At 39.6% G+C, this 13,950-nt stretch overlaps 1 protein-coding gene across 1 annotated transcript in view; it reads left to right on the top strand.

Moving 5' to 3' along the window:
• PREP (prolyl endopeptidase) overlaps window positions 1–13,950 on the top strand; it is a 128,047-nt gene that overhangs the window by 61,705 nt on the left and 52,392 nt on the right. The window contains exon 8 of the mRNA XM_063096950.1: window positions 9,991–10,182. Within this exon, the coding sequence (XP_062953020.1) occupies window positions 9,991–10,182 (192 nt within the window). The remainder of the gene's footprint in view (window positions 1–9,990; window positions 10,183–13,950) is intronic.

Raw genomic sequence — 13,950 nt, 5'->3', positions numbered from 1 at the left:
TCCTTACTCCATCAGTTGCCACTTTTCTCTCTGTAGTTGCTGCCCCTTCAGCTCCTTCCGCCATTCTCATTTCCTTTTCTCTCCACATGAAAAACTTTGTGTGAGGCTCTGTGAGCTGCCTGAGATCAGAGACCTTGTCTGTCTTGTTGTCTATGGGGTCCCTAGCACCTGTCTGACCCACTGTAGGTGTCTACCACCTTGTCTCCAAGGACCCCACTTGTCACTTGAGGTGTCTTTGTGCTCAGGTGGCCCTGCTTGGTAAGCCATCCACCCTCTGTAACTGTTCATTTACTTGTGAGCATTTGAATATTTATTGCCATGTCCCCTAACTTTCTTTGAATTAAATTTTTTCTCCAGGGCTGGCTGGTTAGCCCACTTGGATAGCATCAAGATCAAATGTTTGGATCCCCTTATTGGCCAGCCAACCAAAAATAAATAAAAATTTTAAAAAATTAATTTTTGTCCTTTATTAAATTCTTACAGACCAAGTTTTTTTTTTAGTGCTGTATATTGTAAGCGTAGAAAATTTCTGTTTTTCTGTTGCTCGTTTAAAATCAAAAGTGAAGAGGTATCATTATGGACACCAGGCTAGCATGACATTTTATTAGTTCCACAGTAGAAAAGACATCTGAGTCTTGACTCCTGTGATTCTTAAGGTGATTTATGCCTGCAGACTAGTTGAAGTTAATCATTTTTAACCTTACAAGAAAATGATTTGCCTGAATTTTCTTAGTTATGTTTTCTATATTTTTCTAAATCAAGACTTTTTTTTGTTTGCTATAAATAATCCTATTTTGAATGTATATAAAGTTGTTTCATAGACTAAATTTAGAATACATTTTCACATACTTTCTACGTTATGGTTAAATATCAGACCTCAGAGCTGTCTCATTTCTCTTGAATATATGGACCTTTAAAAGTTTACATGAAAACTTAAGTGAATTTATACTTTAAAAACATAAATATATATATATAAATGTGTAAATATATTTAACATAGGGATATGTTTCTAAATATGTTTATTAGAAAAGTGGTAGTTACTACTAATTTCTTTAAAAATTACTTTTGTTGTCATTACATTATAAACAGCTATCTGTAAAGTTCAGTCTAAAATGTAAGAGTATATCAACTTTATATTTAATTATGAAGGAGACTCTATGCCAGGTGCTGTGCTGGTAATTGAGGTAATGACAGCTAGTGGTCCTGCCCTTCCAAGTGCTCCCACCTGGATGGTAGAGTGGAGATTGTCAGTGCATGGTTCCAGGGACGTGGAGGTGCTGTGACCGAGTGTACTGACCCAGGCTCAAAGTTTGGACATCTCTGGAGTTTGAAAACTCTAAACTCCCTCAATCTCCTCTCTGGGCTTTTTTTTTTTTTTCTTTTTTTTTCTTTTCTTTTCTTTTCACTTTGGTTCTTTCATTTTTCTGTATAATCAAATATTTTATTCCCTGCTTTTGAGGATAACAAAAACATAGGGGAAACACTTCAGGAAGTAGGATTGGGCAAAAACTTTATGAATGAGACCCCAAAAGCACAGTCAACAACAACAAAAATAAATGAGATTCTAGCAAACTAAAAAGCTTCTGAACATCAAAACAAATGATTAACAGAACGAAAAGACAGCCTACAGAATGGGGGAAAATATTCGCAAACTATGCATCCAACAAGGAATTAATATCCAGAATGTATGAGGAACTCAAACAACTTAACAGTAAAAAAGTAACCCAATTTTAAAAATGGGCAATGTAACTGAACAGGCATTTCTCAAAGGAAAATAGTTATACCAGTGGCCAACAGACATATGAAAAAATGCTCAACATCACTAATCATCAGGGAAATGCAAATCAAAACCACACTGAGATATCATCTCACTGTGGTTAGACTGGCCAGTATCAAAAAGAGAATAAGAAATGGTGAGAATGTGGAAAAAAGGGGAACCCTCCTACACTGTTGGTGGGACTATAGATTAGTGCAGTCATTATGGTAAATAGTATAGAGGTTCCTCAAACAACTACAGATAGAACTGCCATACAATCCAGCAATCCCACTTCTGGGTGTATACCCAAAGGAAAGGAAATCATGTCAAAGGTATATCTGCACTCTCATGTTTATTGCAGCTCTATTTACAATGGCCAAGAGTTGGAACCAACCTAAATGTCCATCAACGGATGACTGGATGAGGAAAATGTAGTATATATGCACAATGGAATACTACTCTGCCATAAAAAGGAGTGAAATTCTACCATTTGCAGCAACATGGGTGAACTTAGAGAAAATTATGTTAAGTGAAATAAGCCAGGTACAGAAAGAGAAATACCACGTCCTCACTCATAAATGGGAACTGAATAAACAAACAAACAAACAAATAAATAAGATACAACAATCACAATAATTCCTTGAACTTTCAAAAGGAGAGAACGGAACAGAGAACACCAGAGGTGGGAAGGGTGGGGGGTTAGGGAGAAATTGTTAAAGGGCCACAAAAAGTGTTCACAATCTACAAAATTAATAATAATAAATTTTCTGATCATTCACTTAAAAAAAAAAAAAGTTGACCATTTGTCCCTATTTTGAGTAAGTTAAAAATTATATCAGAGATTTTTAAATAGAATCCTTAAAAATATTGTTAGGTTTAAAGAACTAAAAATAAGTCTGAGATTTTTGTTGTTAGTAACTTAATACCCATCTTCAATGCAGTCATACTTAAAATGGGCCTGGAGTGGTCTTCGCTCATGTCATAGCATTAATGAAGGTTTTGAGAGAAAAGGTAGATGGTGCCAACATACTGATTTCTGTAAGGAAACATCAGCTTATCCTGAACTTTGCCCAGATTTTCACTAATCTGTCTCTCTGCTTTTTCTTTTTTTGCTAAAAGTTTGATCATTTTACATTGATGAAGTGTTCAGTACTTCCCATGCCTTTATTGTAATGCTTTCACGTCATTAAACAAAATTGGCTTTCTCTTGCAAAAGAAATTAATCTACACTATGTGCTAACACATAACCATAAAAGGGAATTCACTATTTGTCAGACACATAAATTGTTCATTCCAACATTTCTGGCTAATGCAAGGTGGATGATCTCTTGTTTTTAGGTAGCAGTGACAATCGCAACTCCTTTGTTTATGCCGGGTATTCTTTGGGGGTAGAGTGGAAAGGGGAGATAAACATTCAAGGTGTTTTAAGAAAATGAGTTGTGCAAAGCTTTGCAAAGTCATCTGAGCCTTAAAAGCCAGACCCACAGGGGAGGACGGCTTCTGTGAGAAGACAGAGAGTTGGTAAGAAATATTATGTGTTTCAAAGTGGGAATGCACAAAAACCAAAAGACAGTATGAAAATAAGGAGCAAAATATGAAATTTGAAGTAAAAGACAAAATACAGTGATATACTAATTTTTAAATTAGTGATTATAAGGACTTTTCTAGGGAAATAACTGTGTGCTATGAGAGATGGAAATCAGATTTTAAAAATTCAGTATAAGCAAATTGTACTGTTCAGTTTATTTTTGTCACTTGAAGAACACTGGGATTATTTGGAATAACAGTAAGTATTGCTTGTGTAGCATTTCTTGTGTGCCAGGCTCTGAGCTACAAATGTAGACATTTCATTAAATCTTTTCAACAACCTTTGAAGAGCACAAATGATTAACCCCAGGAAACTGAGGCTGGTAAGGCCAACTAGCTTTCCTAATGCCCTTTAAAGTTTCAGATACAGGTCAGTTGAACTCCCAAACCTGTGTTCTAACCATTGTTGCATGGCATAGTGTGACAGCAGGAAGTCATTCGAGCCAAAAGGAGCAGCAACCTCTGCCCCCTCAGCCCCATCAGCCCCAGAGCCTTACCACACCCTGCATGTGTCATGCCCTTAGAGTTTTTCATAAAGTATAAAAGCACTTTAGCTGTTATTATTAGAGAGTTTACACAGTATTTTCTATGAATTGTAGTTAATATCATTGATGATTATCAGAGTAATGAAAGTATGACTTTCTCTAGGAAAAGCATAAGATGATTTAAGCTGATCTTCACTCAGTAAACAAGCCAGTACCCACCAAGAAACAGGTTAATAAAAAGTAATTTTAATTTTAATGTGGAGAGGTTTGGGAATTAAATTCTGTTGGTTTCAGAGTGAATAATGCCACTTACAGACAAAAGAACCTCAGAGAAAGGGACAAAAACTGGAATGGCTAGAGAGTTTAGCCATGTCTCTCTTTTAAAAGTAATTTTCCTGTTTTCCATTTAAATCAACAGTATTTTAACTTGTGAGTAGTAAAATTGAATGGGCCCTATTGTTCAACTGAAATACCTTTTCTCTTGCATTATTTCTCTACCAAACCCCACAAGAGGAAGATTTTAGGAGAGTAAAACGATTTTGTGAGCTCCCCTTTAAAACATACTGCCCTGTAAGGGCCTATACTTTGGACTATTTTCAGATTTTACAGATGGATTTGCGCAAATCCAGCCACATTCCTTATTCTGAATGAGCTTATGACTTGCAGAATGTATTTTTGGCTAAGGTTAATGCTTCAGAATTTGGTGACACATAATGACCACAAACTTTTCTTTGTTGATTTGGTGTACATTGGAGCTTGATTATTCAAGTAAGTGTGCCACATCTTCAGGCTCACCTGATTATACAGCAGTACTGAGGGAAATTTCTACTGTGTTTTGCCTTTGGTGCATACCTTAGTGACCTTGGGTGGGGAGAGGTCACAATAAATACCACTGGCTGCCAGACCTTTTCAGGCAGAAACCTTAAGAGATGGTTACTTTGTGAAATAAAGGTTTCACATCAGGAAATGCTTTATTGTCAGGGAGACATTTAAGGACTCTGACATTTCACTGAACCAAGATTTTGTGCCTACAAATGTCATAATCTAGAAAATTGTTTCATCATTCTTATTATAAACAAGTGTAACTTTCTGATTGTCTTCAAATTCTGCATTACCAGCCAATATTTTACTTATATTGTTATTCTTTTAAAGTATTGTTTTATGTAAACTAAGATCCAGTAACCTTTGAGTAGATCACCTGCTGAGTAGTTTTTTGAGGTTAGCAGTTTGTCTAGAAAAAATTGTAACTCAGATGCAGAGTTAAACCTTTTATGATAATTAATTGTAAGGACTTCCTGTTTCGGGAAGTTTGGCAGATTATGTACTCTGAGTAACCTTCACAATTGAAACAACTGAAATGTTGCAAAGTATTTATAAAGTATGTTTCCAAATCCATTGCTAAATTGACACAAAAGAAGGGGAACCATAGACACCGAAGACAAAATGAAAGCAGGAATCCTGAGATGTAAGCTGGATTGTCCCTGAATGTTTTGCTGGGGCAAGGAGGATGGGAGATCCTCAGTGTAATGGTGATTGATAAATAAACCTGCCAGTCGTGAGGCTGAGCGCAGGGAGTGTACAGTGAGGAAACCTGCCTGTCTTTACCTTGGCACTAGTGAGGGGCAGGAGAAAGACAGGATGTGAGTTTTACCCCTAAATCATGAGAAAGCCTAACTTTCACATGGGTGCAGATTGATTTGGTTGTAACTATAAGGTCCAAAAATCCTCATGCCAAGAATTTAAAGTACTCCCGGGCTACCAGGTTGGTTGTATCACAAGAGGCAAGCAGAAGCAGGTACAGATCCTCTCTGGAAGAGTGCCATTTCCATCCGGACCTCTAAGAATTCCCACAGATAATGTTTCAAGGGAAATCAGAAGTTCAGAGTCAGAAACCATAAATCTGACAAAGAAATTCACCAGCATGAGAAATAGAGCCAGCAGAAACACTAGAGTGGAATTAGCGATTCCTAGTGTAAAATAAGTATATTAAATATACTTTAAACAATCCGGGGTTATACTGGTTTTTTTTGTTGTTGTTTTGTTTTGTTTAAGAGAAACTTGGAAGCAAGAAACAAGATAAAAAATGGCCAGATAGATTTAGGAAAGGACTAATAACTTTTAGAAATGAAAAATATCGTTAAAAATTCAGTTATTAGGTTTAAGAGGAGATAAGACACAGCTAAAGAGAGCGTCAGTGAAATAGAAAAAGAAATTACATAGATTGCAGCCCACCAAGAGGTGGAAAAACATATGAGTTAATAGACATGGAGAAGAGCAAACTTTCCAGACATGATTAACTGTAAGTTGGGACCAATCATTCTCCAGAGGACAGTGAGAAAATCTGGGGTAAAAAATGTCTATTTGAAGGTATCATAGAGCTAATGAGGAGGTGAAGAATAACTGGTCTAAGATACTACATAAAAATGATGTAGCTGTTTTAGTATCAAGGTAGACTTTTAAGCAAAAAGCATTACTAGAGATAAAAACTTCATAATTATAAAAGGTTTAATTCAGTCTTATTAAGATATGATAATCCTGTGTATCTCTAATAGCGTGTAAATATATATATACACAGGTTTTAAAATATAAGAAGCAAAAATTAACATACCAGTAAAAGTAGACAAATCCACAATCATAAAGAAACATTTTTAAACTATTTCTGTGACTGATAGAACAAACGGCAAAAAAAAAAAAAAAAGTATGTATATAAAAGATTTGAAAAATAACATTAACAAATGACCTAACAGGCATATTCAACACATCCCAGCAAAGGCTGCAGAATAAACATTCTTTTCAGTCACTAGAGCATTTTAAAAAATTTTTAAAAAATATTTAGCCCACATACCATTTTTCAACAAATTTAAAATGACTGAAATCATACAGAGTATGTTCTTTGAGCACAATAGAATTTAGCCAGAAGTCAAAAGCAAAAACGAATGGATGAATAATCTCACGAACATAATGTCAAGTGAAAGAGGTAAGATGCAAAATATGTGTTGCATGATTTCATTATATGTAAAGTTAAAAAATGAGGCAAAACGAGACTAGCGTTTATGGATGCATATGAAGGCAGAACAAGTACAAAGAAAAGCAAAGAGATTAGCATAAAAATCAGGGTGACTACCTTCAGGAAGTGGGGGACTTGTTAGCATCATAGTGCAAGAAGTTACTCCTCATTATTATCAAAAATATATTGACTGTCCTTACATGTGTATTCTCCCAAGTGCACTTTAGAATGATGCCAAATTCCCCAAAAATCTCATTTTGATTTTGATTGGAATTGTGTTAAGTTTATAGATTTCCTCTGAGATTATTTGCATTTTGAAATATTGAATCTTCCCATGTAGGGTTATGGTGTATTTCTGATTTTTCAGGTTTTCTTGTTTGTTTCTATTTAAAGTTCCTTAGAAAAAAATTAGAGGTTTTTTGTATAGATTCCACATTTAATGTTAAATGTATTCCTAAATATTTTATTGATTCTATTGTGAATGAGGTCCCCCTACCCCCACATTTTCTAACTGGTTATTGCTAGCATATAGGAAAGCTATAGTTGTTTTGTTTTTTAACTAATTATTGTTAATTCCAGTCACTTATTTTAAAATAATATTTGTTGAATTTTTATTGTGGGGTAGGAACTAGTAATCACCTTTATAATTTTCTCATTTACTTATTATTCCTAGTTTACAGTTGAGAAAATGAGGCTTAGCAGGGGATGAAGTGATTGCTCAAGATTACACAACTAAGTAGTGATAGAGCTGGGGTTTTAATCCAAGTATGTTTGAGCACAAAACTCTCTTTCTATGATTGAATTACATTTTCTCTTAGCTTAATTCAATAACAAATCATATAACGATATGCTATGGAAATGAATGAGATAATGAATGAAAATTGCCTTGAACGATTTGAGGAATATAAATGAACTGTTCAAATTAATGTAGCAATTTTACTGTGAAATTGAATGTAGGAGGTGATTGGAAAATAGCTAAGATCTAGTGTTGCCTTTCAGTAATTTAGAAGTCAGAGAACTTTTTTGTTTGTAAAACTTTCCAGATGTTCTCTGAACATCTGTATTGGATATATCGTGAAGCACATGTCTCTCCAGGGGTTTTTTTTCTTTTTTATACATATAAAAAGTGGCCTTTAGTGAGCCATTTAAATAATGATTTTTTAAATGATGACCACCTCTGGAATAGTTCTTGGGATTAAAAGACTGGATAGTATCCCTTCTTTCATTCAATGCAAATTTTATTTTGCACCTTTGAAGTACCTGTCACTCTGTTTTGGTGCTGAGTATGAAATAATGAATAGAAAGACAATAATAAGTAAATAAATACACAATTATGTCTTGAGAAAAGTGCCGTGAAGAAATGAAGTGGGTATCGATTAGAAGTAGCTCACCATCTGAAAGTGGGCCAGGCAGAGGATACAACCTGTGATGAGGCCCTGAAGCAGGTTTTCAGGAATTGAACAAAGGCCACTGCTGCCAGAGGACAGGTGGTGAGGCAGGAGTTGGGACAAACTGAAGCTGGCTAGGTGGGAAAGGATTGTAACATGCAGTACCATGGCAGCCATGAAAAGCAATTTGGACTATATTCAGAATGTAATGGTGTCGGGCTCTTATCTGCTCGTAATACCGCTGACTGGGCCAATGTCAAGCTAAGGCTGGGTCTGGAGCTCACAGACCCCTCAAGCCCGTTCACAGACTGGGTCACAAACCCTTCACATGCCAGGCTGGGTCCCCAGACCCCTCACACACCAGGCTGGGTACCAAGACCCCTCACACGCAAGTCTATGAGCTAGGTAAGTGGCAAACCGGTCCTTGGAAGCTGTAGGTTAGAGAGCAAGGCTGCAGTCCTCGGAAGCCGTAGGTTGCACAGCGTGGCCGCGGTCCTCGGAAGCCGTAGGTTGCACAGCGTGGCCGCGGTCCTCGGAGGCCCTAGGTTGCACAGCGTGGCCGCGGTCCTCGGAGGCCCTAGGTTGCACAGCGTGGCCGCGGTCCTCGGAGGCCCTAGGTTGCACAGCGTGGCCGCGGTCCTCGGAGGCCCTAGGTTGCACAGCGTGGCCGCGGTCCTCGGAGGCCCTAGGTTGCACGGAGGCCCTAGGTTGCACAGCGTGGCCGCGGTCCTCGGAGGCCCTAGGTTGCACAGCGTGGCCGCGGACCTCGGAGGCCCTAGGTTGCACAGCGTGGCCGCGGTCCTCGGAGGCCCTAGGTTGCACAGCGTGGCCGCGGTCCTCGGAGGCCGTAGGTTGCACAGCGTGGCCGCGGTCCTCGGAAGCCCTAGGTTGCAGAGCATGGACCGCGCGGAACCGCCTCCGCCTGAAGCACTCACCAGCCGAACCCAGGCGCCGCACATGCGCACTAAATCCACCCCATTGGTTTATTGAACACCCCCCAACTGGCCCTGAGGGGAGGTGAGCCTGATTAAATTATTCTACTTTCCCAACAAATGGGGAAGTAGGTCATTGAAGGTTTCTAAGGCCACCAACATGTAGCAGTTGAGGATATTTAAGCCACTTTGGTGGCTGTTATACCGAGAAAATCAAGAGTGGCAGTGGAAAGACAAGGCAGGAAGCTAATGCGGTACACGAGCGTTTCTCAGACTTGGCTCTATTGCCCTTTTGAGCTGCTGCTTTGTGGTGGGGCTGTCCTGTGCTCAGTGGCATGGGTAGCAGCATCTCTGACCTCTACCCACAAGATGCCAGCAGCCCCACCCCCCAAGTTGTGACAACCAAAATTGTCTCTAAACATTGCCAAATGAATGTCCCCTGGTAGGTGAAATCATCCTGCTTGGGAGCCACTTCTTTAGGCCAGAAGGGAGATGGTAAAGAATCAGGGTGGTGTTACTGCAGGAGAGGTGGCAGCGACTGCTCAGATCTGAGACCCACTCAAGTGGAAGAGGGTTTACCAGATGTCATCAGCCGGTGGCGGGGAGAGAGAGGTCCTGCACTCTCTCTTCATCGCCAGGTTTTTCTTAGCATTTTTTAAAAAAACCTTAAAATTCACCCACAACTGGTCCTTGCTCTTTCTCATGCCTTAGATCTTTCAGATATCACCTTTGCTTTGTGTTCTGTAGATAGAAAAGACCTTCCCCTCCCTGTACCCAAACCAACACCATTTTTAAACATCAGAGAGCCACAGGAATACTGTATGGTCTCTTCCAGGAATCTTGAAGTGGGTAAAACTGATCGACAACTTTGAAGGAGAGTACGACTATGTAACCAACGAGGGGACAGTGTTCACGTTCAAGACGAATCGCCATTCTCCCAACTATCGGCTAATCAACATCGACTTCACGGATCCTGATGAGTCTAAGTGGAAAGTACTTGTTCCTGAGCACGAGAAAGATGTCTTAGGTAAGGTTACATGTTACTTGAAAATTGGGCTTTTTGTTTTTGGTGAGAACACCAAGTTAGTACATTTGTCATTCTCTAGTGACTGGTTACACGGTAAAGAACTTCCAACCTCTAATCATCAGGAATGAAGTATCTGAGCAGTGCTTCCAAGTCTTTACTGTGTGACATCTTTGTAGCGTGGTATAGTATCAGAAATGCAGAAGGTAATAGGTATGAATTCAGACTTTCAAAGATACTGCTTTTTTTTTTTTTTTAAATATCAGTTGTCTTTGTGGATTTATTGCCTGGCAATAATCACTAACATTTAATTTTTTAAACCATTTAGATTCAGAACTCTGCACTTTATTTAAGCTTTTGAATAACCTTTGGTTGTTTATGTTATACCTCTTGTAGATCTTAGGGTGGATTTACAGCCCTTGTATTAGACAAGAGAATAGACTATTGTTAGATTTAATTGAAAATCATAGCAGTTGCCGCTTTGCTCATTGAACTACATTAACCTCTTGAGAACCTTCCTTCTGTATCAGTCATGTTTCACGGTGCCTTTAAATTCCCTTTTATTCATTGTCTATAATTTTTCCAAAACTGATGTGCTGCTTTATAAATTATTGCATGAAAGCTGAATTTGATTAGAATAAGAGTCACTGATTTTGCCACAGTTTTTTACACAAAGGGAGAGTTTAGTACCTTCAGGCCAGTGAAGCATTTACTTGTCGAAGGTGAACTTCTGCTGATGGTTGAATGAGGATAAAATCTAGGGTCATTCAAAAATGCAAAGGCATATGGTATATAATCAGGAAAATAATCCCTTTTGAGATCTGCAGTGGCCACATCTCAGATAAAGCAGTCCCGAAATGTGTTTTTCAGTGAATTAAAGCACAGGTGTTGGAGTCAGATAGATCCAAGTTTATATCCTGGACCAGTAAGGGACTCTTCTCCCTGGCTCAAGGCTGTGTGCTGTCTGTGCGTGGCAAGTGTTTAAACCTAGCATTGCTGGGGGGCGGGGGGGACATGGCAGATGATTACAGCTGACTCTCAGGGGCACTCTCTGCTGGGCCCTTCATTCTGTAGCTCTCTTAGCTCTGGAGGAAGCACTGCTCTGGGTGTTTGCTTGAGATTTTTCTCTGCCCTGGGCATCTAACTGCACCCTTTCACCCTCTTGTCCTGAGATCTGGCACCCCTCTAGGTAGTTCCGTTGGACAGTACCTAAAATAACCCCATACCTGCTCTTTCCTGCAAAATCCACATCTGCAGCCTTGAGGCAGCAGCCCATCCCAGACTCTTCCTCCAAAGTAGTGAGTCCGCCTTTTTCCTGCCTTCTAGATTTCCAGTCATAGTCCCTTTAATTTCTCAGGTTTGGATCAGGTGCTGTCTCTCTATCTCTCTCAGGCTGGGGTTAGTAGAAGGTAATAACCCTCTCCCCAGTGGGGAGGGTAACTTACAGCATGGCAAGGGCTCTTGCCAAGGAAGTCTTGTCACCTGTCTTCTCAAAACCTCTTCAGTCTCTGACCCTGATTTATATTTGAACGAGGGATCAAGGAGTCATGGAACAGGTTTTTGGCCATTTTCTTTAATATCTGTGTGCAAGGAATCTGTTTCTTAGTCACTTTGATAGCCTGATGGCTTCTATTCACACTGAGGCAGGGATGTCCCCTGTGAGGGTGGTTACAGCCAGCAGTTAGTGAGTGCTTCCTGAGGGCCAGATTCAGTACCTGTTCCATGTGCCTTGGCCTCCTGCATTGGTGTGTCTAAAGGAGACTTTGATGGCATGAGTCTTCATGTGGGGTATGCCAAGTGTTTTTCAGGTGCAAGTCAGATTGGAACAGTGATTCTTATATAGGGAGCCATCATAAACGTTGTAAATATTACCCAAGGCATCTGAGTTTTCTGCCATTTAAAGCCAAAAAAGGGGTTTTAACTGTATCTTTAAGTGACATCCTGTCTTGCTTGTAGATCTAATGAAATGCAAATTAATGCTTAGAGGTTTGAGGGGAGAGGAATGATATATTTTTGTAACCTTCCTTCTGAAAGGTTATAAGTTCTTTAGACTGGGAAAGAGAAACCCTTCAGTATTCACTAGAACTCATCAATTCAAAGAGAAGCACAGTTGAATTTGCTCTATGTCATTAGCACAGAATGCCCTGTTGAGAATAAGAACTAGAGATGAGTCATAAAGTACAGCCATTAAGTCAGAGCTTTTATTAATGACAATCTACAAATCACCTTGTCCTTTTCTTATTCACTTTGTCTGTTCTATAATTCTGCTGTACTCATAGTTAACACAGATTGATTATCCTTTGACAGCTATAATTTACTTCAATTTTTTCTTATACTCTTCTCTCTTTAAAATATTAAGCCATGTGAAGTATACTGATTGAGGTACTTTAAAAAAGCATAGTAGAGTATAAGCAAATGACTTTTGGATGTAAGAGATCTTTAATTCTCACTTGAGGAAAAGGTTGCTGGGGTGATCTGAACAGCCCAAGATTGAGGCCCCTCGGTATCCTCAGAGTTCCCTCTGGCCTTTGTCTTGTTGTTCCTGTGGATAAATGATAACCTAAGCATGAATTACTAGTTTCTTGGTTATAAAAATAAGCGGTGTCAAGAACCCCACCTGCAACACCCCCGTGATGCTGGGATCATGAAACCCATGATGGTGGAACAGGATTTAGTTCTTGTCTTTTCAACATGTTTGAACTGTTGCCTGCAGCCCTGTCCTTACTTCCGCTTGCCACAGCATCTCTCCTTCTGGGTGACCTGTCCTGCCTCAGGCTGGCTTCTGTTTCTGCCCTTCCATTTTCTCCTTTCCCCATCGCTTCTCCCACCCTAATCCCTAGCTCTTTTATTGAGCACTGCTATTGTGAGTTGCAACCCTGGGACTTGAGGAAATCTGGTTTCTCTACCCTGCTCTCTGTGTCCCTGCAGTCTTTTCTCAGGAAATTCTTTTTATTTCTCTTCTTTCCTGGCCAGACTTTATCCCCAGCTTGATTTGGTGTTCTCCTGGTGCATTGCAGTAGACTCCCCTCCATCCTTCTGTAGACTTCTAGTCTGTGTTTGGCTGTCAAATACTTACATCCTTTGTTAATGTTATCTTCATTACTGTTGCCTTCTGTTCAAACAGTGGCTCCTCAGTAACAGATAACTGAACTCCCTCTACGTGGCTCACCGAATGCCCATCAGACCCCCACCAGCATCACCACCTGCCCCCGATGCTGAACAACTTTCCTCTTATTATTGAAAATGGATCTCTCGCTTGTAAATCTTTACCAGTCTTCCTCCCTCCCATCCTTCCTTCTGTTCATTTGTTCGTTCATTCATTCATTCATATTCCTTTCATCTCTCCTCATTCCTAGCTCTGGCCTGCATTCCTTGAGTTACCTGTATTCCCACCACTTCATCCTCTGGAAAGCTGTCCTTTCCCTGATAACCCTCAGTGCTGCCCCCCATCTCCACACTCCTGCCCTCAAGATGAAAATTTAGCTCTTGCTTAAAGGCTGTCACTTTCTGGAGGTCCTCAACCAACTAATCACTTACCTTTGTTTATACATTTTACTGCTTCATATTTTTATGTGATTGTGTCTGAAAGGCAGAGATGACCTCCTCTTCCCATTTCTCTCTAAGCACATTGCAGGGTATTTGGTGTACACTAAGGGTTTAATATATTTTTGTCACATAACCAACCCTGTCAGACATGGGTCATGATTTGGTTTTTGTTGTTTGCTTCCTTATATTTCCTGCAGCATAACCTTGGACACAAAATAGGTAGGC

This window comes from Cynocephalus volans, chromosome 5, assembly GCF_027409185.1.
Source record: "Cynocephalus volans isolate mCynVol1 chromosome 5, mCynVol1.pri, whole genome shotgun sequence".
Lineage (NCBI taxonomy): Eukaryota > Metazoa > Chordata > Mammalia > Dermoptera > Cynocephalidae > Cynocephalus > Cynocephalus volans.
This window is presented reverse-complemented; position numbering and strand designations above follow the sequence as displayed.